Source organism: Microcaecilia unicolor, chromosome 2 (genome assembly GCF_901765095.1).
Source record: "Microcaecilia unicolor chromosome 2, aMicUni1.1, whole genome shotgun sequence".
Classification (NCBI taxonomy): domain Eukaryota; kingdom Metazoa; phylum Chordata; class Amphibia; order Gymnophiona; family Siphonopidae; genus Microcaecilia; species Microcaecilia unicolor.
In genome coordinates, this window is record NC_044032.1 from 144,008,635 (window position 1) to 144,030,604 (window position 21,970).

The window sequence follows — 21,970 nt, forward strand, 5'->3', positions numbered from 1 at the left end:
AGGCGGCTTCTGCAATGCTCTTAGCACCAGGTTGAGATTCCACGCAGGCACCACTGAGTGCAGAGGAGGGCGCAGGTGATTAACTCCCTTGAGAAAGCGCACCACATCTGGCTGCGAAGCCAGGGAAACACCCTTCAGGCGGCCCCTGAAGCAAGCCAGAGCCGCTACCTGGACTTTAAGGGAACTGAGCGACAGGCCTTTCTCCAGACCTTCTTGCAGGAACGCCAACACTGAAGAAATTGGAGCAGTGAAGGGAGAAAGTGAGCCTGCTTCACAGCACGCTGCAAAGATATGCCAAACCCTGGTGTAAGCAGTAGAAGTAGAGCGCTTCCTCGCTCTCAGCATAGTGGCGATGACCTTGTCTGAGAAGCCCTTCTTTCTCAGACGCTGCCGCTCAATAGCCAGGCCATAAGACCAAAGGGGGAGGGATCCTCCATCACCACGGGACCCTGATGTAACAGGCCCTGCTCCACTGGCAGCCGCAGAGGATTGTCGACTGAGAGCCTGATCAAGTCCGCATACCAGGGACGTCTGGGCCAGTCCGGACCCACCAGGATTATCCGGCCCGGATGCTTTGCCACCCGGTCTAGCACCCTGCCCAACATGGGCCAGGGCGGGAACACATAGAGAAGCTCTTGTGTCGGCCACTGTTGGAGAAGAGCATCTACTCCCAGGGATCGAGGGTCCCGTCCTCTGCTGAAAAAGCGCGGCACTTGGCAATTGGCTGATGACGCCATCAGATCTAGGCTCGGCTGGCCCCAGCGCTTCGTGATGTCCAAGAACGCCTGAGCAGATAGCTGCCACTCTCAGGGCTCCAAGGTATGGCGACTGAGAAAGTCCGCCTTGACATTCATGACTCCGGCAATGTGGGCCGCTGACAGCTGTTCCAGGTTCGCTTCCGCCCACTGGCATAGATTCATGGCCTCCTTGGCTAGAGGGGCGCTCTTGGTACCTCCCTGGCGGTTGACATAGGCCACAGCCGTGGCATTGTCCGACAGGACCTGTACTGGCTTCAACGCCAGTACCGGGATGAACTCCAAAAGCGCCAACCGAATGGCTCTGAGTTCCAGGAGGTTGATAGACCACTTTGCCTCTGCAGGAGACCAGAGCCCCTGCACTGTCCTTCCCAAGCAGTGGGCTCCCCAGCCCGACAAAGAGACGTCCGTCGTGACGACAATCCACTCCGGGGTCACCAGAGGCATTCCTGCAGACAACTTGTCTGTCTGCATCCACCAGCTCAGCGCCTTGCGCACTGCTGGGTCCAAGGGAAGGCGCACAGCATAATCCTCTGACATCGGAGTCCAGCGCTGCAGCAGAGAGTGTTGTAGTGGTCTCATATGAGCCCTGGCCCAGGGCACTACTTCCATCGTGGCCGTCATAGAGCCCAACAGCTGCACATAGTCCCAAGCCCGAAGAGGAGAGGCTACTAGGAACTGGTCCACCTGAGCCTGAAGCTTGACAATCCGATTGTCTGGCAGGAACACTCTGCCCACTTGGGTGTCGAATCGAACTCCCAGATACTCCAGGGACTGAGTCGGGCGCAGCTGGCTCTTCTCCCAGTTGATGATCCATCCCAGGGAGCTCAAAAGAGCAACTACCCGGTCCACAGCTTTGCCGCACTCTGCATAAGAGGGGGCTCGGATCAACCAGTCGGCCAGATAAGGATGGACTTGTACCCCTTCCTTTCGCAGGAAGGCCGCGATGACCACCATTACTTTGGAGAAGGTCCGCGGAGCAGTAGCCAACCCGAAAGGGAGGGCTCTGAACTGGAAGTGTCGGCCCAGTACTGCAAAACGCAGAAAGCATTGATGAGGAGGCCAGATGGGAATATGCAGGTACGCTTCCTTGATGTCCAAGGAAGCCAAGAACTCTCCTGCCTTCACTGCCGCTATAACAGAGCGGAGAGTCTCCATGCGAAAGTGCCGCACTTTCAAGGCCCGATTGACCCCTTTGAGGTCGAGGATAGGCCGGACAGAACCCCCTTTCTTTGGTACCACAAAGTAAATGGAGTAACGTCCCTTGCCAGTCTGATTTTCTGGCACCGGAACGACCGCACCCAGGCGGATCAGGTTGTCCAAGGTCTGCTGCACTGCCACAGCTTTGACCGGAGACTTGCAGGGAGAGAGTACAAACCCGTCTCTTAAGGGTCGGCAGAACTCTAACTTGTAGCCGTCTCTGATGACTTCCAGCACCCAAGTGTCTGAAGTTACTTTGGTCCACTCGCCCAGAAACTAGGACAGGCGTCCTCCAATCTGCACTGGGCCATGGACCAGGACCCCGTCATTGGGTACTAGACCCTGGGGGAGGACCGGAGGGCGTACCTCCGGGACGGCGGTCTCTGCGAAAAGAATGCTGCTTGGGGGAGAAGTTCCTTTTGAAGGAAGAGGGGGCAGAGGAGCCCGACTTGCCCGGGCGGTACCGACGGGCTTCTTGAAACCGTCCTCTGGAGATACCAGGGCGAGCACTGGCCCGAGCCCTGACCTCTGGTAACCTCTTGCCCTTAGACGTGCTGAGATCGGTCACGATTTTGTCCAGCTCGACCCCAAAGAGCAGCTTGCCTTTAAAAGGCAAGTTAGGCAGGCGGGACTTAGAGGCGTGGTCCGCAGATCAATGTTTCAGCCAAAGCCAGCGCCGCGCAGAGACTGTCTGAGCCATGCCTTTAGCCGAGGCTCTCAAGACATCATACAATAAGTCTGCCAAATAAGCCAAGCCCGATTCCAGGGCCGGCCAGTCAGCCCTCAAGGAAGGATCCGAGGGGGAAGCCCGCTGCACCATCGTCAGGCACACCCTGGCCACATAGGAGCCGCAAACTGAGGCCTGCAAACTTAAGGCAGCCGCCTCAAAGGACGACCTTAAAGCCGCTTCCAATCTTCTGTCTTGGGCGTCCTTTAGGGCCGTGCCACCTTCCACCGGCAACGCCGTCTTCTTAGTCACCGCAGTGATTAAAGAATCCACGGTAGGCCAAAGAAAGGCCTCACGTTCACTTTCAGGCAAAGGATAGAGGCGGGACATAGCCCTACCCACTTTGAGGCTCGCTTCCGGGACATCCCATTGAGCCGAAATTAAGGTGTGCATGGCATCATGCACGTGGAAGGTTCTAGGCGGGCGCTTCGTCCCCAGCATAATGGCAGAGCCAACAGGGGCTGAGGGAGAGACGTCCTCTGGCGAGGAAATCTTCAAAATGCTCATGGCCTGCAGTAACAGGTTGGGCAAATCCTCTGAGCGAAAGATCCGCGCTGCAGAGGGGTCATCCGCTCCATCCGAGCGGGAATCCGTCTCCTCCAAGGAATCCCCAAAGGACCGTTGGGAGAACTCAGATACGCTGCCCTCATCTACATCAGAGGAAACAGCGTCCTCTAAGGCCTGGGAATCCACCCGAGGGCGTTTACTTCCGGGGGCCTCAACTCCGTTATCGGACAAGGGAGAAGGGGCAGCGTTTTGCATAAGGAAAGCCTGATGCAGCAGCAAAATAAACTCGGGGGAGAAACCCCCCAGACTGTGTATTTCAGCAGCCTGGGCCACAGCCCTAGACGCACCCTCAACCGGCGCTCGCAAGAGCGGGGGAGCCACATGCTGCGCATCCAAGATGGCGTCCGGCGTGACACTCCGCGAAGGAGCCGCGCGGGAAGAACGGCGCTTAACTTTAGCCGCTTTTTTGCCATCGCCCAAATCAAGGGCGGCCATGGCATGAACGTCTCCCAGCTCAAGGGCGGCCCAAGAAGAAGCCGTCCGAGCAGAGTGGCCGGCCAAGATGGCGGAGGCGAGCAGCGGGGGATGGGTGTTTATGGCGGGAAAAACCGCCGCGCCGGAGGAAGACCCGGGACACTGACCGGCCTCCAAACTGACACCCAACAAGGGCGAATCAGACTTTAAAACCCCCACATCCCCGCTAGAAGCGCACACGCAGTCCGGGGAGCGATTCTTCGCGCCCTCGCCCTCCGACGCCATAGGCCACGTGGAGATCAATCGGGGAACCCCCTGCCCGCTATAAAAAGGTAAAAATTACCTGCTTCTCGCTCCGAGCTGTAATGACCTGGTGTCCCAGTGAGTAGCTGCAATAAACGTTTAAATAAACGTCGAAATAAACGCCCTTAAGGACGTCCAAAATTTTTTTTTTTTTAACGGAGCCAGCAGGAGGGGGGAGAAAAGGAGGGACCTGGCGCCACCAGTTTTGCACATGCTCAAGAAGAGCCCTCAACCCCAGGCACTCAACAAAACCTAAAAATTAGGCTTGGAGGCCTAGCCAGAGCTGCTGCTGTGTGTGACCACCACCTGCTGAGATAGAGAACATACTGAGGAGTTTCCGGCAACACATGACCACATATAGGGAGGCAAAAGGATTGCTCTCTATCTCCACCTGCTGGTAGATGGACACAACCCACCAGTCTATGGATTGATCAGCATGATGATATGGAAAGACCAAATGGCCCAAATAGCCCTTAAGATGGAAGGGATCCAGAAACCCCTGCTCAGATTACTGAAGATCCAAAGGAAATTTTCTCTGAGAGCTACATCCAATCTGTAATGCCTAGAGAAGACCATATTGAGGGGCATAATCGAAAGGTATGTCCAAGTTTTGTTGAGAACGTCCTCGTAAAACGTCCCGATGGAGGGGCGGGAAAACCCATATTATCGAAAAAGATGGACGTCCATCTTTTGTTTTGATAATACAGCCGGGGACGCCCAAATCTTGACATTTTGGTTGTCCTTAGAGATGGTCATCCTTAGACTTGGCTGTTTCTGTTTTTCAGCGATAATGGAAACCAAGGACACCCATCTCAGAAATGACCAAATGCAAGCCCTTTGGTCGTGGGAGGAGGTAGCATTTGTAGTGCACTGGTCCCCCTGACATGCCAGGACACCAACCAGGCACCCTAGGGGGCACTGCAGTGGACTTCATAAATTGCTCCCAGGAACATAGCTCCCTTACCTTGTATGCTGAGCCCCCCAAAACCCACTACCCACAACTGTACACCATTACCATAGCCCTTATGGGTGAAGGGGGGCACCTAGATGTGGGTACAGTGGGTTTCTGGTGGATTTTGGAGGGCTCGCTGTTTCCTCCTCAAACGTAAAAGGTAGGTGGGGGTATGGGCCTGGTCTGCCTGCCTGAAGTGCACTGCACCCACTAAAACTGCTTTAGGGACCTGCATACTGCTGTCACGGACCTGAGTATGACATCTGAGGCTGGCATAGAGGCTGGCAAAAAATATTTTTAAAAATTATTTTTTGAGGGTGGAAGGGGGTTAGTGGCCACAAGGGGAGTAAGGGAAGGTAATCCCTGATTCTCTCCGGTGGTCATCTGATCCGTTCGGGCACCTTTTTGTGCCTTGGTCATAAGAAAAACAGGACCAGGTAAAGTCGTCCAAGTGCTTGTCAGGGGCGCCCTTTTTTTTCCATTAAGGGTCGAGGACACCCATGTGTTAGGCAAGCCCAAGTCCCGCTTTCTCTAAGCCTCCGATACACCCCCTTGAACTTTGGCCGTCCCTTTGACAGAAAGCAGTTGGGGACACCCAAAATTGGCTTTCGATTATACCGATTTGGATGACCCTGTGAGGACGACGCCCATCTTCAGATTTGTGCCAAAATATGGGCGTCCTTCTCTTTCGAAAATGAGCCTGATAGTGACTCTACAAATATCTTCAGAAAAAACAACTTGTAATTCAAAGTATCTACACCCCTCATAGAATGTGCCTTTTAAATCAAAAGGTGGATGTTTACTCGCCAGAAGGTAGGCTGAGGAAATCATTTCCTTCAACCAGTAAACTATCATAACCTTTGAGTCTGTCTCTCTATTTTTTTTTAAGTTTCCAAAAAGAATAAACCATCTGTTTGTTCTACAAAATCACATGTCTCCTCCAAATATGTCATCGGAGTTCAGTGCATGCTTAATAATTTTGTGGAGGTATGTTCAGAACCAGAATATTCTTGATGATGATAAGGAAGGATATAAGATTGGGGAAATTACTTTTGGAAGAAATGATGGAACATTGTGAATAAAGACTCCGCTTCTGTAAAATGGCAAAACAGATTCCTACAAGAAAGAGCCTGTAGTTCAGAAGCTCAAATGGTGCCTGCTATAGTGATATGAGGACCAAATTAGGATTCCACTCTGGATAAGGAGACTGCATAAGAGGCTGGATCCAGTTTACTGTTTCATAAAATGAACTTTATCAGGATGAGCAGCCAAAGAAGATTCTCTAAGCAACCTCCTAAAGCACACAAAAGCTGCAACTTGTGATCCAAGAGGTAAACTCCTCTTAAGACCACCTTGAAGGAAAAGCCAAAGTATGAGAAATAAAATGAAAAGGAGAGAGAAATCACTCTATTTATTGATTGGGATTTATTAACTTCTTTCATGAAGAAATTTCATCCAAGGCGGTCTGGAGTACCAACCCTAAAAAAATAACAAAAAAAACCAAACAACAACAACAAAAAGCCTCTCCGTACTCTCGCATAAGTTACCAAACTGGAGATTTTTCTAGTCTGAAGTAAGGTTGTGGTAACCTCCTCTGAGTAAATCTTTTGCTTTAGTCTTGACCTTTAAAGAGCCAGTGGATAAGACCAAAGGAAGACCAATCTCGTATGATTATTGGTCCTTAGAACAGAAGTTCCTTATGATAAGGAAGATGACATGCTCAACCCACTTGGAGACAAACAAGGTCTCCATACCATAGTCTTCAGGGTCTGTTTGGATCCACCAGAACTACTGACCCTGGATGTGATGCAGTCTTTTGAAGTACTAGCCCCAGCATTGGCCACAGAAGGAATACATAAAGAAGACTGAACTGAGACCACTGCTGAACGGCATCTGGACCCTTGGTGCTGAATTCCTTGAGACGACTGAAGAATTGGGGGAACTTTGGAATTTGATTATGAAGCCATCAGATCCATGATTGGTAAGTCTCAGCATGTCACAATCAGGTTGAAGGCCACCTGTGAGAATTCCCACTTCCCTAGACCTAGACAGTGTCTATTGGGGAAATCTACCTGAAATTTCTGAACTCCCAGCTATTTGCAATGCCAATAGGCCAAATGGATGCTTCTCTGTCCAAAGGAAGAGAAGCAAAGCTACCAACATCTTGTTCCCCCATCTGAACGCTATCACCATGGCATGGCTGGGGGGAGGGGGGGGAATTCAAGTTGTTTTCCCTTGAAGGAGTTTGATAAAGGCACATAAGGCTTTTTTGTGAATAGCTTGTAGTTTGAGATGATTGACCAGGCTTCTTCTGTTGTCTTTTTTTTTTTTTTTGCTCTGAGCTCATTGAGCTTGGCAATCACTCCCCAACTGAACATACTGGCATCAGTGATGACTACCACCACTTCCAGAGACAAGAAGGTAACTCATTTCAGAAGATTGCACAGCCACTGACCCCTGCCTGCGTGGTCCATTGAAGGCAAGCTTCATAGTTCTAAGTTTCTGGTGTCTTGTTTTGTAGAAAAGAAATTTGTAGTGGTTTCATATGAGCTGTCACCCAAAGAACCATCTCCATAGATGCTGTTAGGACATGCAAGTAGTCCCAGGCATGATAATTTTGTTGCTGTAAAAAGACTGATCTGTAGTTGACGTTTCTGCAGCCTGTGCTCTGGCAGAAAAACTTTGTCTGGTATTGAAAAGCACTCTTTGCTGAAGTTGATCACCCAGCTCAACAGCTGAAGCAGCTGCACCACTTTGGATGTTATTTGGAGACACTTCTGAAAAGAGGACTCATCCTTTCTCAATGCAGAAATGCTGCTGCCACCACCAACAACATTACATTTGAAAAATTCCTGGTCCACTCCTCAAGTTAGAAAGATGCCCTTCTATCACAGCTCCTGAAGAGTGGACCCAGACAACATCATTGGGCAGAGTGAAAGGAATTTGTAGGTTTGCCGCAGAGTTCATCTTCTCTTGCCAGTTTGAAAAAAAGGCCACTTTGCCTGGTAGTGGGACGTTTGAGAATAATTAGAGCACCCTGGCCTATAACACTTAGCATCCCAAAGGTGGGAGAGGGCAAAGGAAAGAACAAGAAGATAATCTTATTCTGTGTTTATCTTTGGGATCTCACATCCCTTAAGTCCTTAACTATTTTCTCCAAGTCTTCATCCAACAATTTTACCTCTGAAAGGGAGCTTGCTAAGGTAAGACGATTCTGCAGTTCAATTCCTGAGCCACAAAAGATGCCTAGCCTAAACTGACAACACTATGCCAGAGCGTGAATCAAGTGAGACGCAGCATCTGTTACATAAAGCAAACCTGCCTCTATATATGCACAAACCCATTTGGACCTTTGGAGCTTCAAATTGTGCTCCAAATTGATACACTGAAACCAACAAAGACAGGCTCTGGCTACATAAGAGTTTACAAATAAAGCTTGCAAACCTAACACCTAACCTAAGAAAATGTTCCACTCAATGTGGAAACTCAAAAGAGTGAGACCTTTCTTCCCAATAAACATATTTCGCAGTCTGGTACAATCACTGGTTCTAAGTCACCTAGATTACTGCAATGCACTTTACGCTGGTTGTAAAGAACAAATCATCAAGAAACTTCAAACAGCCCAAAATACTGCAGCCAGACTCATATTTGGTAAAACAAAATATGACAGTGCCACACCCTTAAGAGAAAAATTACATTGGCTTCCTCTTAGGGAACGTATCACGTTCAAGGTTTGCACCCTAATTCATAAAGTTTTTTTATGGAGATGCCCCGGTCTACATTTCAGACCTTATTGACTTACCATCCAGGAATACTAAAAGATCTTCACGCACATTCCTAAATCTTCACTTCCCTAGCTGCAAAGGACTAAAATATAAATTAACACATTCATCCAGTTTTCTTTTATATAGGAACGCAGCTTTGGAATGCATTACCAATTGATGTGAAAAAAATAAGCGACCTAATCAACTTCCGAAAATCACTGAAGGCCTATCTCTTCAATAGAACATATCACAACGACCCTTCACTTGAACTTTAGTAAATTACTGTTTTAATTGTTATTTCATTATTGACTTGTTATACCTAATGCTTTAACTCACTATGTTACTCATATTCTTGTGTAATTACTAATTGTATCTTTACTTTACTCAGCTATGGCAATAGCCAGGGCGGAATATTGTAAGCCACATTGAGCCTGCAAATAGGTGGGAAAATGTGGGATACAAATAAATAAATAACACAGCTACCTGAAAGGATTGTTTCAATGACAATTTAACCTTACAGTCTTGGAGAGATCCTTAAGGGCCACTCTTCCCTTCAACTGGAGTAGTAGTTTTCTAAGTAACTGCCATTACCAGGGCATGTACTTTCAGCTGATTAAGTTTTATTCTTTTTATCTGGAACCAAAGGCTAGAGCTTAACCATTACAAGCCTGAATGGACTGATACATGGGAAAAGCCTTTGGTGTGTCTTCTGATCCCATCCATAGTAGAGTCCTCTGGGGAAAAGAATTATTCAGCAGAAGAAGCAGAAATACCAAGAGACTTGGTTATGAGCATTGAATGTTTCATCTTATGAAACCCTTACTATTATGGGATCATCTCCTTCATCTAAAGGACATTTTTCTTCTTCTGACAGTTTCCTTAAAAAAAAGAGTACTCTGCAGCTACTCAGCTTGTAGATGAAGCAGCCAACAGGGACTTGGATTGCCAGTTCCAACAGTTTTTCAAGCCTTGGAACACTTAGCAGCTGAAGCCTCATGAGAGAACCTGGGTGCATATGTCTTGGCCTGTGGATCTTGAGCCCTCTTTAACATGTAACTTGATGCAATAGAAGAAGGGAATCCGGAGAAAAGGGCAGATTAGAGCTTTGAAGTTCAGGAGAATCCATCACGCATGCCACTGAGGCAGGTTGAATGTCTGGTCTTATCTAAGATACTGCCTGCACTAAGGTACCAGAAACCGAACTAGCATGAGACAAGAAGGTTGCCATTCCCACAGTTTCTGGGGGAAAACTGGTTAGCTCAGAAATGAATAAAGAGTTTCCCTGCTATGATGAGTCAAGGTTGTCCCTGTGTTCTGACTGAGACAAGCCAATGAAGAGGGCAAGAAGAGCACTGCGACAAGGCAGCTTATCAAGCTCCACAGCAGAAGCAACCATGTGGAGAGTGCCAGTTCAACTAAATCAACCTCCTTGCCTTAAAGTAAAGGAGATAATTGCCAAGAATAAAAGCCAGAGGTGAGAACTTTCTTCCAGCTTCTTGGGTTACAGAATGATTAAGGCAATATCTGCCCCCATGCTCTCTCCAGTGATTCTGATAGAAATAAAAGATGTGCTCTTTACCAGCAGTGTCCTTGTATATTATGCTTTTTCTTCCTCATTATGCAGTTGGCTGCAGAAGAAAGATGAAGTGAAACTGGAAGGGTGGGGGAGGAATCTAGACACCTCAGGGTTACTTATAAGGCTCAAATGCTGCATCACAAGAAAATCTCCCTGCTCTACTGAAAAGAAATACTGACATAACTGTTTCAGGAGCAGGTCTCGTCCAACCAATTCAGGAGCTGCACAGAAATTTATCCTTCACCTTTTGGAGATATATACTGAGAACTGGCACTGCACAGTGACCTAATGAGGAAGATCACATATCCGTGTTCTCTATCTCCACCTGCTGGTCAGTGGAACCCACAAGTTCTGGAGTGGTCTGGTGAAGACGCTAAGGAAACTGTACTATTCTCTGCTGTGTTTACATTAATTTACTCATCACAGAAGTAGAACTAACCAGTCTAGTTCCCAGCCTCCTCCTCACTTCTGCTTTTGTGAAGAGGGAGTGCATCTGCCCTTCTTCAGTCCTCTGGGACCATTCCTAACTGTAAACAAGTTAGAATAACACATCTTACTCCCTTCACCTCACCCTCCCCCCCCCCCCCCCCCCCCCCCCCGTTTTAGTGTTGCATAGGGCTATCTTCTGGTATCCAACTTCTCCCTAAATCTGGAAGGGTATGACAGTGGAAAGACAACATGCCCTGGGGGCTCATATGCTTCATTTAGGCATCTGCTGTTTTTTTTATGGTGAAATGTGATGCGTTTTTTTGGTCCAGCCTGGCTTTTGCAGTTCTTCACATTTGTCTGCTCAATAGTTCTTGAATTGGAATTTTTTTTTTTTTTTTTGTGGGTGGGGGGGGGGGGGGGGGGGGGGGGGGGTGTTCCCTGCAATCTTTTGTGGCCCATACACTTTCTCTTGCTTTGTGTCCATTCTTTCTTCTTTTTTTTTTTTTTTGCCTCCTAGGTGGCACATATGATGAAATCTTTAGTTTGATATTTAAGTGATAAATTTTAAATTTCTGACTAGAATGTGTGTGTGTGTTTCTCTATCAGGGTTCCACTCAAGGCTATCTTTGTGTAACTTTTTTGTCTAGCAATACAGGACAGTGGCGTTCCTAGGGGGGCGGACACCTGGGGTGGCGCCCCGCCCCCCAAGTGCAGCGCCCCCCCCCCCCCCCCCCCGGCGAAAGAGCCCCCCCCCGGGTGCATGCCGCTGGGGGGGGGGGTGCCGCAGCGCGCGCCTGCTGCGAGTTTACTAACTTTCCTCGTTCGCTGCAGCTCCCTCTGCCCCTGTTCCGGGGCAGAGGGAGCTGCAGCGAATGAGAGAAGTTAGCGAACTCTCGCAGCAGCGCGCGCCGCGGCACCCCCCAGCGGCTTGTACCCAGGGCAGACTGCCCCCACCGCCCCCCCCCTTCGTACACCACTGGGTGTAGAGGGTCACTAGACCACCAGGAAGTGATATTTATAGTGGGGGGGAGGGGGTTGGGAGGTGTTTTGCTTGGAGGGATTCAGGGGTGGGGTTCAGGTTGAGCTCCACTGGACCACCAGGGAATTTTTAAAAGGTCTTAGGGGGGGGGGGGGAGAAGATCAGGTTGGGAGGGGGGTTTCACTAGGCCATCAGGGAGGTTTTTGAGTTGCGTGGGGAGGTCTGGTGGAGCCCCCCTCTGTGCAACTCAAAAAAACTCCAGCTGTCAAATGCGTTTGACAGCTTCAAATCATAAATTGCGACTGATGCACAAAGGTGGATCCGTGCATCTCATTTGCATGCGATCCCCTTTGTGCATTAGTCGCTGTTTGCAACTCAATAAGTTTTCCAGAGACACCCATATTTAATAGGTGCCTTTGTGCATCAGGCCCTTAATCATTTCAAACAGAAATAAAACAGACCACAAACTTGTTCACCATTCTTGGAGTATTGGAACACATGTCAACCAACAACTTTTTATTTCCCCAGTTGTAAAGCAGAAAAAGACAAACATCCCAGCAGCACGCAGTAATGTGGATGTACTGAAAAAGATAGAGGTATGATTTTTCTAATTAAAAATTGGATTTTTAATACATATTTCTAAGTAAGTCCCTTCCCAAAAAAGTATATAAATAAGTGGCTGTCTCATACAACAGGAGACAGTGACTTACCTACTGTTTCTCTGGTGTTCAGCCCATTGCTCTAACCAGTAGGCCATGCCACCTTGCAAAAACAACCTGGATTATCAGCAAAGTCATGTATGTGTCCAAAACTAGGATTGCCCCCCAAGCAATCTGAAGTGCTATAGTATATTGTAGTTCTCAGATTTAGTTATTCACTGGAAATAGCTGTCACTTTTTTTTTTCATATGAGAAAATGTGTTGCCCCTGCCTATTTCAAATAAAATAGTATGGCACTTTTAAACAAGATAGCTTGCATAGTATTATTTTTTTTTTTTATTTATCTATTGCATTTATATCCCACATATTCCCAGGCTCTATGTGGCTTACATTGCTCCGTCATGGTATCACAGACAAAGAAAAGCACCACTGGGCCTTCAAGAAAGAGATAATAGCAGTCCTTTATTGTGAAAAAGACCCGACACGGGCCGTGTTTCGGCGTGCAAGTGCCTGCCTCAAGGGTCAGGGTATATCTTCACAATGTATGAGCAGAAGTTCTAAATGAATTGCCAGCTACCGCTGGACGTACATTCAATCACGCTGAACGCTGGCTAGCGGTAGCTGGCAATTCATTTAGAACTTCTGCTCATACATTGTGAAGATATACCCTGACCCCTGAGGCAGGCACTTGTGCGCCGAAACACGGCCCGTGTTGGGTCTTTTTCACAATAAAGGACGGCTATTATCTCTTTCTTGAAGGCCCAGTGGTGCTTTTCTTTTTTTGTGTTGTGTACTTGTATGCTGTAATACCCTCTCTTTTGTTACTGTCCGTCATGGTATCAACATGACTGAATTAACATATATAATTAGTATTTATATAAGAAACATAGGAAATATAGTGTATAAACGTAACATGTATAGAGAGAACATTAATGGAATAACAGATGAAAACGGTACTGTACTAAAGTTCAGATGATGGCTCATTGTGGTATATTTTGTTAAAGAGGTGGGTCTTCAAGGATTTCCAAAAGTTGATTAGATTGTGCATTTTTTTCATAGCAGTTGGTAGTGCATTCCATAGCTGCGTGCCTATATAAGAAAAACTGGATGCATGTGTCAGTTTGTATTTTAGTCCTTTACAGCTTGGGAAGTGGAGATTTAGGAATGTGCGAGATGATATTTTGGAGTTCCTGAGTGGTAGATCTATGAGGTCTGACATATAGACTGGAGCATCTCCATGAATGATTTTGTGAATCAAGGTACAGATCTTGAACATAATGCGTTCCTTGATTGGGAGCCAGTGCAGTTTCTCTCTAAGGGGTGTGGCACTTTCGTATTTTGCTGTACCAAATATGAGTCTGGCTGCAGTATTCTGGGCTGTCTGAAGTCTCTTGATGATTTGGTCTTTACAGCCAGCGTATAGAGCATTGCAATAGTCTAAGTGACTTAACACCATTGACTGCACCAGGCTGCGAAATATATCTCTTGGGAATAGAGGTTTAATTCTCTTAAGTTTCCACATTGAATGGAACATTTTCTTAGTGGTATTCTTCACATGACTTTCCAATGTAAGATTTTTATTATTAAATGTATTTTGTTTGGCACTTTGCATGTAACCCACAAATTACTAAGCAGAAAAATCCTGGGTCATTTTCTGAATAAGTCTCCAGTGACAGCATAGTTTTTCTGTGACTTTCAAGTGAACAATACACAGCATTGCAACTTGGCTTATGGCACCATAACGGAAGGGTTAACCTTGGCAGTGCCAGAAGCCCTGCACGTGGTCTGGCACAACTGATAGGACTGTTACAACTAAACATACATGCAGCCTGCTATGAAATAAGGAAAGCTCAGTGTAACCGGGTCCTGAACACAGCTAGAAATGGCTGACATATTCCTGGAGTGACTAGCAGCATATTTATACCTTTTATTGAGGTATGCTTACATGCCTACTTTGCCTATTACTGTCTCTAGAGTATTTTGTTCTTTCCCGCACAAAGGGAGCATGAGTTCATTTCCCTCTGGTGTCGGCGGCTGTTTTGTGAGCATACTCTGTGGTTCCTTCTGCGTTTGCCTGGCCGGATGCTGATTCGCTTCCTGATGTCCGATGATACAGGATTTTTCTCAGAGTGGGCGAGGGCTTTCTTTTTTCTCTTGAGTGTGGGGAAAAAAATAAAAACAGCAAAGCATGCAGGGATCCCCTTTGAGTTGAGCTTTGGACACTGCCTGTTTTCCCCATCTTCAGTGCTGTTCCTGCTTTACGGGTTCTTCTCTCCCGCCCTGCCTTGCAGAGAAGAAAGGATATATGGCCCTGTTGAGCGGTAGCTTCTCTCTCTCGGGCAGGAGGTCATGAGCTGGGGACCCAGTGGCCCTCCTGTCCAGCCCTCCATATGGGGGGGGGGGGGTTCCCTGAGTTTGCAAGCCCCTTCTATGGTGAGCCCTAGGCAGTTCACTAATCTCTGCGAGGGTCCAGGGCTTACTTTTAGCGCAGGGGGTCTCCCCAGGCGATCCCGTACCAGTAATATGAGGAACCATGGTTTTTCCTCTGGACTGTGGAGCATTTGGTTTCCTTCTGCTTACACAGTGGGGTCACCCATATTTCTTATGGCCTGTGAGCAGCCTTCGGGCAGTGCTTCTGGGGGACCGAGGTCCTAGGAGAAATCTCTTTGGGGGGCCCTGGGTAATCTTCTCTTTTGGTAGGAACTTTTGAGTCTCCGGGCAGACAGATCATTTAGGACTTTCCCCCCAAAAAAAACCCTCCATGCAGTGGCCCCCATCATGTGTGGACCTTTCTCACTTGCCACTTTTCTTTTCCCTGTGGCAGTGCAGGGCCTTTTTTTCCAAGAGACATGTCTCTGGTTGCAAGTCTCTGCGGATGCATGGGCTTTTCTTCTGGTGGGGCGTTAAGCAGGGCTTCTGCTGCAGGCTGTTTCGGTTGGCCTAGAGGGTATCTTCATATTTAGTGCAGCTACTAGGCTCCTGGAGTACTGGTATTGCTTCCCACTACAGATCTGTGGGTCTTTCTCCAGGGTCCTGGATACTTACCGATTTGTTTGGGTTTTTTTTTTTTTTGCAAAGGTACCTAGCCTTTACCTGCGGGGTCACAGGTGCCCGGCTACTGGGTGTATTACTTCCTAGAGATCGTTTTCTTCCCTTTCTTGTCTGGCTAGCCTTGGACCTCAGGTCATGGCGTGGCTAGAAGCGCAGCCACTGCACTCCTGGGCTAACATTTGGCTCTCTAAAATGTTCACAACGGCTCTGCTCAGGGCTGTTGTTCCTGGCGCAGCCAAGGCATTTGCATGCCAGCTTCAGACTCTACTGTGTCTGCACCACCTCTATGGCATTCTGGCTTATCTCACTGCTGTTTTGGCAGTGCCATTCTCTGGATTTCGCAAGGTCTCTACATGCTTCCATTATTCTTTTATACCCTTTCATAATCTTGAACTACTAGACCTTTAAGAGGTATTCCTAGGTATGGGTAGAGCTTATTTGGTTTCTGCAACCAACTGCAAGGGAACACAGGGGTTCAGAGGTCCCTGGGGCATTTCTTTCCACTATTTGCCATCAGTAGTGTACCTTGGAACACTCAGTTATTTTCTGCTGCACCCTCTGGCTCAGTGTCTTACTGGTTTGATCCCTTATACAGTCATGCCGGTCAGTTCTTGGGCTGGGCTGCATCAGTCGCGCCTTGTCACTCTCAGCATGTAGCTGGTTCTAAATTAGCCACTGGAGAATGGTGGGGGCCTCCAGAAACATATCTGTCTGAGTCAAACTTCTGTTTGCAGAGGATCTGGAACAGTTGGTTTTGGTCCTAGGGAACTTCAAGTTTCAGAGATTGCTAGAGAATAAGTCTCTTGCTGGTCTCAACTTCAGTTTTGTGAGGCCAGGTCTTGCAGCTCCGGCCCATCTGCTGGCAAGGTTCCTGCTTTTTTAGATAAACTACCTTTCGTGCTGTCAGAAAGCACTAGCCTTTCACAGCCAACTCTGCGTGTAGCAGGTCTTGCTTTAATTCTCGGGTGTCATAATGGTAGGATTTCTCTCTGGTTCTGTGAGGAGTAGACCGGCTTGGCCTCAGGTTGTTGGGTCTTGGAAATCCAATAGCAGTATTGCACACTGAGGTTCATTCCACTGCAGTTTTCTTTTCCTTGGAATCTCCATGTAGGCTTCAGCCCAAATTTCCTACTGTTCCAGCCACCTACGCATTTCTTTTAAGCACTGTAGATTCTCTCTCCCCAGGGGCACTTGGGAATAGGAAGTGCGCTGTGTTGTTTTAGTTTCCATGAAAGGACTTTCCTTCTGCCTGGGTTTGGATTTCTCTGGGGTCCACAGAGTGTTCAAAGTTCTCCATTTCACAATGGGAATGATGCAACCTGTATTAACTTCACTCCAGCTAGTGGAGCTTCTACCGTCTCTGGAGCACATAGATGCGTGCTTTCTTGTTCCCATTTTGTCTTCCCTCAAGATTTCTTGCAGTTACCATCCTTGGACACCATTCACAATTTCTGATATGATGTTTCACCCTTTCCATGTCACCAAGAACATGCTGTTTCCAGATCGGGGTAGTAGTGGCAGCCCTTTCTTCGTGAGGATGACTTTCATGTTCATTTATTTCTTACGATTGGCTGATATGTGCCTCTTCCTCTCAGGAAGGTTTGCACGTTTCTTCCCAGCTGGCTTCTCTTCTTCAGTCCTTTGGATTGGGGTGCGATTCCACCGAGAATCAGTTGTTTCCTACTAAACTCTTGATGTGTTTGGTTGGGATATTCGGCAGAGGCTTATTAAAACCATTTCTTCCTGATAATCATCAGTAGATGATTCACTCCCCAAGGTTGGTTTTCTTTTCCCTGCTAGGTCCTGGAGTCTGGGATTTTGTTCCAGTGCTAGGCACAATGGCCTTTATCTTGGGCAGTATTCCATGGCCAAGATTCCATATCGGGTCACTTTGGTGGTCCCTTCTTAGTTGGGGATTTTCATTTCTCGGACTCTACAGGCTACTGGAGGATTCAGTACACCCTTCTTCTGGTTCTCTCTCTTGCTGCAGATGGGGGTCTCTTCATCTTTCTTAAGCCTTCCAAGCCCCTGGAGAATTCAGCATGTCCCTCGGACGATTTGGCAGTGCTCTCTCGTTCTTCGGGTGGCTATCTGTGGCTTGCATTCCACTAGAGCGGGCCTTAGCTGGGTGCATCAGCTTTCAGATTCTTCCAGGAAGCCAACAGTTCCCCTCCTGTCTGGTCAGATGTGGAGTTGGGGCAGCCATGTCTGGTGGATTCCTTGTTTGTCTTGATTCCAGCATGGTTCAAGCAGGTGTCTTTGGCGGACATGACCTGTCATTTCCGGTGCTTGCGCTGCTGAGCGGCAGCTGCATCTTCATATGGAGGTGGGGTTAGCTCCCTTTTATGGGCAGGCTGTCTTTTGGTGAGGACTTCGTGCTGTTGCGGGATTCGAAGCTTCAGCATCTTCATGTGGACAAGCTTCCACATTCTTTATAGCCAGGTCAGACTCACCCTCGTTTTATGGATGCCAGGTGCTCTTGTCCAGGACAGCCTAGTTTTGTTCAGCAATCCAGTTTTCGGTCTATAAGCTGGATTTCGGAACTCCAGACATTGCTCTGACACATTCCTCTGGGTTTTTTGGGGTGGGGGTACACTGGCCCATCTTGTCTTCCTCAGGTGGTGTCTCCCTGTCATCTTCCTCCACCTTGGATTCTTCTCCCTTGCTTGACTTCCGCCGTGTACCCTGCTCTAGTTGGAAGTGAGTACAGTGCTGCTTAGGTCTAGTAGCGCTTTAGAAATAAGTAGTAGTAGTAGCGAGTTATGTTGGTCAGATTATTTTCTCCGGGCTTTGCTCGGAGCATCAAGGGAGTGCTAAGCATGTCACCACTGTGCTGGGTCAAGGAGGCTGTTACATCCATATGTTTTCTAGCGGTACCCGCTTCTGGCCGTATTCAGGGAGCCTTCTATATAAGCTGATGCGTTGTGTGGGGCGGACACGCCTTTGTTCTCCCTAGAGAACTGTTTAGAGTGGCGTCATGGTCTTCCTTGCAGCATTCTCCTCCTCTCTCACTACTGTTTGGATGTTTTCGCTCAGTTGGATGCCTCTTTTGGGGTATTACTCTTATCCGCAGGTGCTTTTGGTTTCTCCCCCCCCCCCCCCCTCACACACACACTTCAGGACTGCTTTGCTACATCCCACAAGTATATGGATTCATCTGCTGCGGACGCTAAGGAAGAAAATATTATGTCATACCTGATAATTTTCTTTCCTTTACTTGCAGCAGATAAATCCATAGGCCCACCCTGTTGTTCCGATGGTTTCTGTTGTTTGGTTTTTCCTGTCGGACTGGGTTGCTGCATTTTTTTGCTTTTGTGGTCTACTGGGGGAAGGAGAAATGTTTAATTCTGTTTCCGTCTGCTTTGTTATGAGCAATACTGACTTACCAAGGAGCATCTCATCCTATATGGCAGCGTTCATTGCTCCCTATCTCCACCTACTGGTAGATAGTCTCAACCCGCAAGTATCTGGATTCATCTGTTGCGACTAAAGGAAAGAAAATTATCAGGTAAGACATAATTTTTCATTCCTTTTCATAAAGGAAAGAAAGGAGGAGAAGCACATTTTAATATCCTGTTTAGTTGCTAATCCATGTGTCAAGCTATAGTAACGGGACAGTTAGAAAGAGATCAATTAAAGGCATTTTGTTCCAGGAGCTGGAAAAGAAAGGTGATGCAGAAAAATCAGATGAGGAAACAGAAGAGAAAGAAAAAAAAGAGGATGAGGAGGAAGCTGAAGAGGAAGCAGATGCATATGATGAAGAGGAGCAAGAGGAGGTACCGCTCAGTTCTGCAGTATGGAAGGGTGTGAAAAATCACATGCAGTGATAGGGGAAGCAGACTTGTAGGGATATGGCCCTACTTCAGGCTGTTTGATACATTGGCCTTTTATTCTCTCTTGCTCTCATTATCAATTTTTTGGCCTTGTACTCCCATGTACATGCAGGCTAGGAGTGAAAGGGTGTTACTGAGCCTCCTTACTGCCAATGTCAGCACAGAGAAGCAGTTTCATACACGATAGAAAGTGGAGACACTTATATTCTTCTTGGAGTTCAGCAGGTTGTTTCACTTGCTTGCTGGCTCTGAGCATTCAGTGTGATCAAATGTAGGTGCTAGAGTAGCGCTAATGATCTCTAGCGCCCACATTTGCTTCTCAGCATTGGGCCTTGAATGCATGCAAGCCAAACACGGCATGACTCCCCCCACAACTTGATTCTTCCCAAAGGTAGGGGGTGACATCAGGAACTCCTCTTCCCAGGGAATCACCTGCTCCAGAGCCAGGAGTGGACAAACCACAAACAGACACTGTGTGAAAAATAGACTACATACATTTTTGCACACACAAATATTTTAGTTTATGCTGATACAAATATACAGCTATCTTGAAGGAACTGTGTGGATGTTGGTGAAGAGTTAAAATATGAGAGAGGGATTCTACATCACTGTCCAATAGGAATTATGAGGTGGAGAGTGTGTGTGTGTGTGTGGAAATAGATGTGGCAGTTTTTGTAAGATGTGAGAAGTTCCGAGAGAAGAGAACATTTCTCTGGTAAGTGAACGCTATTTTATTTATTTATTTATTTATTTATTGCATTTGTATCCCACATTTTCCCACCTTTTTGCGGGCTCAGTGTGGCTTACAATACATTATGAATAGTGGAAATACAATTTGTTACAATTCAGGTTATGGATTACATTGTGAAGAGTTGACGAGATGAAATCAAAATCATTTTGCTTTGTGCTTTGGGAAACGGATGCTTCACATCTACCCGTTCAACTCCACTCATTATTTTATAGACCTTTATCATAACTCCCCTCAGCCGCCTTTTCTCCAAGCTGAAGAGCCCTAGCCGCTTTAGCCTTTCCTCATAGGGAAGTTGTCCCATCCCCTTTATCATTTTTGTCGCCCTTCTCTGTACCTTTTCTAGTTCCACTATATCTTTTTTGAGATGCGGCAACCAGAATTGAACAGAATATTTGAGGTGCGATCGCACCATGGAGCGATACAAAGGCATTATAACATCCTCATTTTTGTTTTCCATTCCTTTCCTAATAATACCTAACATTCTATTTGCTTTCTTAGCTGCAGAAGGTTTCAACGTATCATCAACGACGACACCTAGATCCCTTTCTTGGTCTGTGACTCCTAATGTGGAACCTTGCATGATGTAGCTATAATTCGGGTTCCTCTTTCCCACATGCATCACTTTGCACTTGCTCACATTAAACGTCATCTGCCATTTAGACGCTCAGTCTCCCAGTCTCATAAGGTCCTCTGGTAATTTTTCACAATCCTCCCGCGATTTAATGACTTTGAATAACTTTGTGTCATCAGCAAATTTAATTACCTCACTAGTTACTCCCATCTCTAGGTAATTTATAAATATGTTAAAAAGCAGCGGTCCCAGCACAGACCCCTGGGGAACACCACTAACTACCCTTCTCCATTGAGAATACTGACCATTTAACCCTACTCTCTGTTTTCTTTTAACCAGTTTTTAATCCACAATAGGACACTACCCCCTATCCCATGACTCTTCAGTTTCCTCTGGAGTCTTTCATGAGGTACTTTGTCAAATGCCTTCTGAAAATCCAGATACACAATATCAACCGGCTCACCTTTATCCACATGTTTCAGGGGCGTAGCTACGGGCGGGCCTGGATGGGCCCAGGCCCATCCAATCTCACCCCACCCACCCACCCACCCACCCAAGCGCGGTTCAGTTGAAAAGTGCACACTGACTGCCTGCAGCATGCGTTTCTATAGTATCACGTACCGCTCGGTGCCCGCTCAGCTGATCTACTCCTCCCATCCCACCACCTACCGGCTTTCAGGCTTGAGCCTAGGCACAGCAGCACTGACTCGGCGGCACGCAGTCACAGTCACTGTGACTGAATTTCAGTGCAGCAGCCGGTATCAGTGCTCTTGACCTGTCACCTGTGACGTCCTTCTGTGCTGGGAGTGGGAGGCCGCTGCGTGCTGCTGCTGACGTCTGCGATGCTGTTCCATCCTACGTGCAGCGTGCTCAGCCTCATTCTCGCTCCGGCTCCGCTCGTCCCGCACGCACGCTTACTGCCAGGCCTCAGAGGTTGAACTACATTGAACTAGTGCAACGAGAAAAGGTTCTTCTTCAATTCAATCAGTTCTTCGAGAAACAAACGTGCTTTACTGCAAGTGCAAGCAGCTGCCAGCTGAGCCCCCAGCAGTGCACTGCAGGTAATAAACTTTTAAATACTTATTTTTTTTTGTAACAAATTATGTTATCGTGTTATTTTTTTAAATTAAGCTAGCTGGTGGGCACTATTAAAATTTATTGTTGAGGGATTTCTGGGTGGGGTACTAAGAACTTCACTGCCTAGGGCAAAAAATGTATTTATTTAATGATTAAAATATACATTTTTTTGCCCTAGGCTTTGAAGAGCCCACCCCCACCCAGAAGCCCACCACCATGAGCAGCCAGTGTTTTGATTACTTTTGTAATCAAAATGATGGCTCTGGTCTGGTGGTGGGCTTCTGGGTGGGGGGGGGGGGTAGACGTTTCACTGCCTTGGGCAATGAGGAGCCCATCCCCACCCAGAAATTCCCCAACAATAA

General features: G+C 47.4%; 1 protein-coding gene across 3 annotated transcripts in view; it reads left to right on the plus strand.

The window, feature by feature from the left end:
- POLR3G (RNA polymerase III subunit G) overlaps positions 1-21,970 on the plus strand; it is a 65,907-nt gene that overhangs the window by 41,612 nt on the left and 2,325 nt on the right. For all 3 annotated transcript variants that reach the window (XM_030193380.1, XM_030193379.1, XM_030193381.1), the window contains 2 exons: positions 12,195-12,262; positions 19,030-19,152. In XM_030193380.1, the coding sequence (XP_030049240.1) occupies positions 12,195-12,262; positions 19,030-19,152 (191 nt within the window). The remainder of the gene's footprint in view (positions 1-12,194; positions 12,263-19,029; positions 19,153-21,970) is intronic.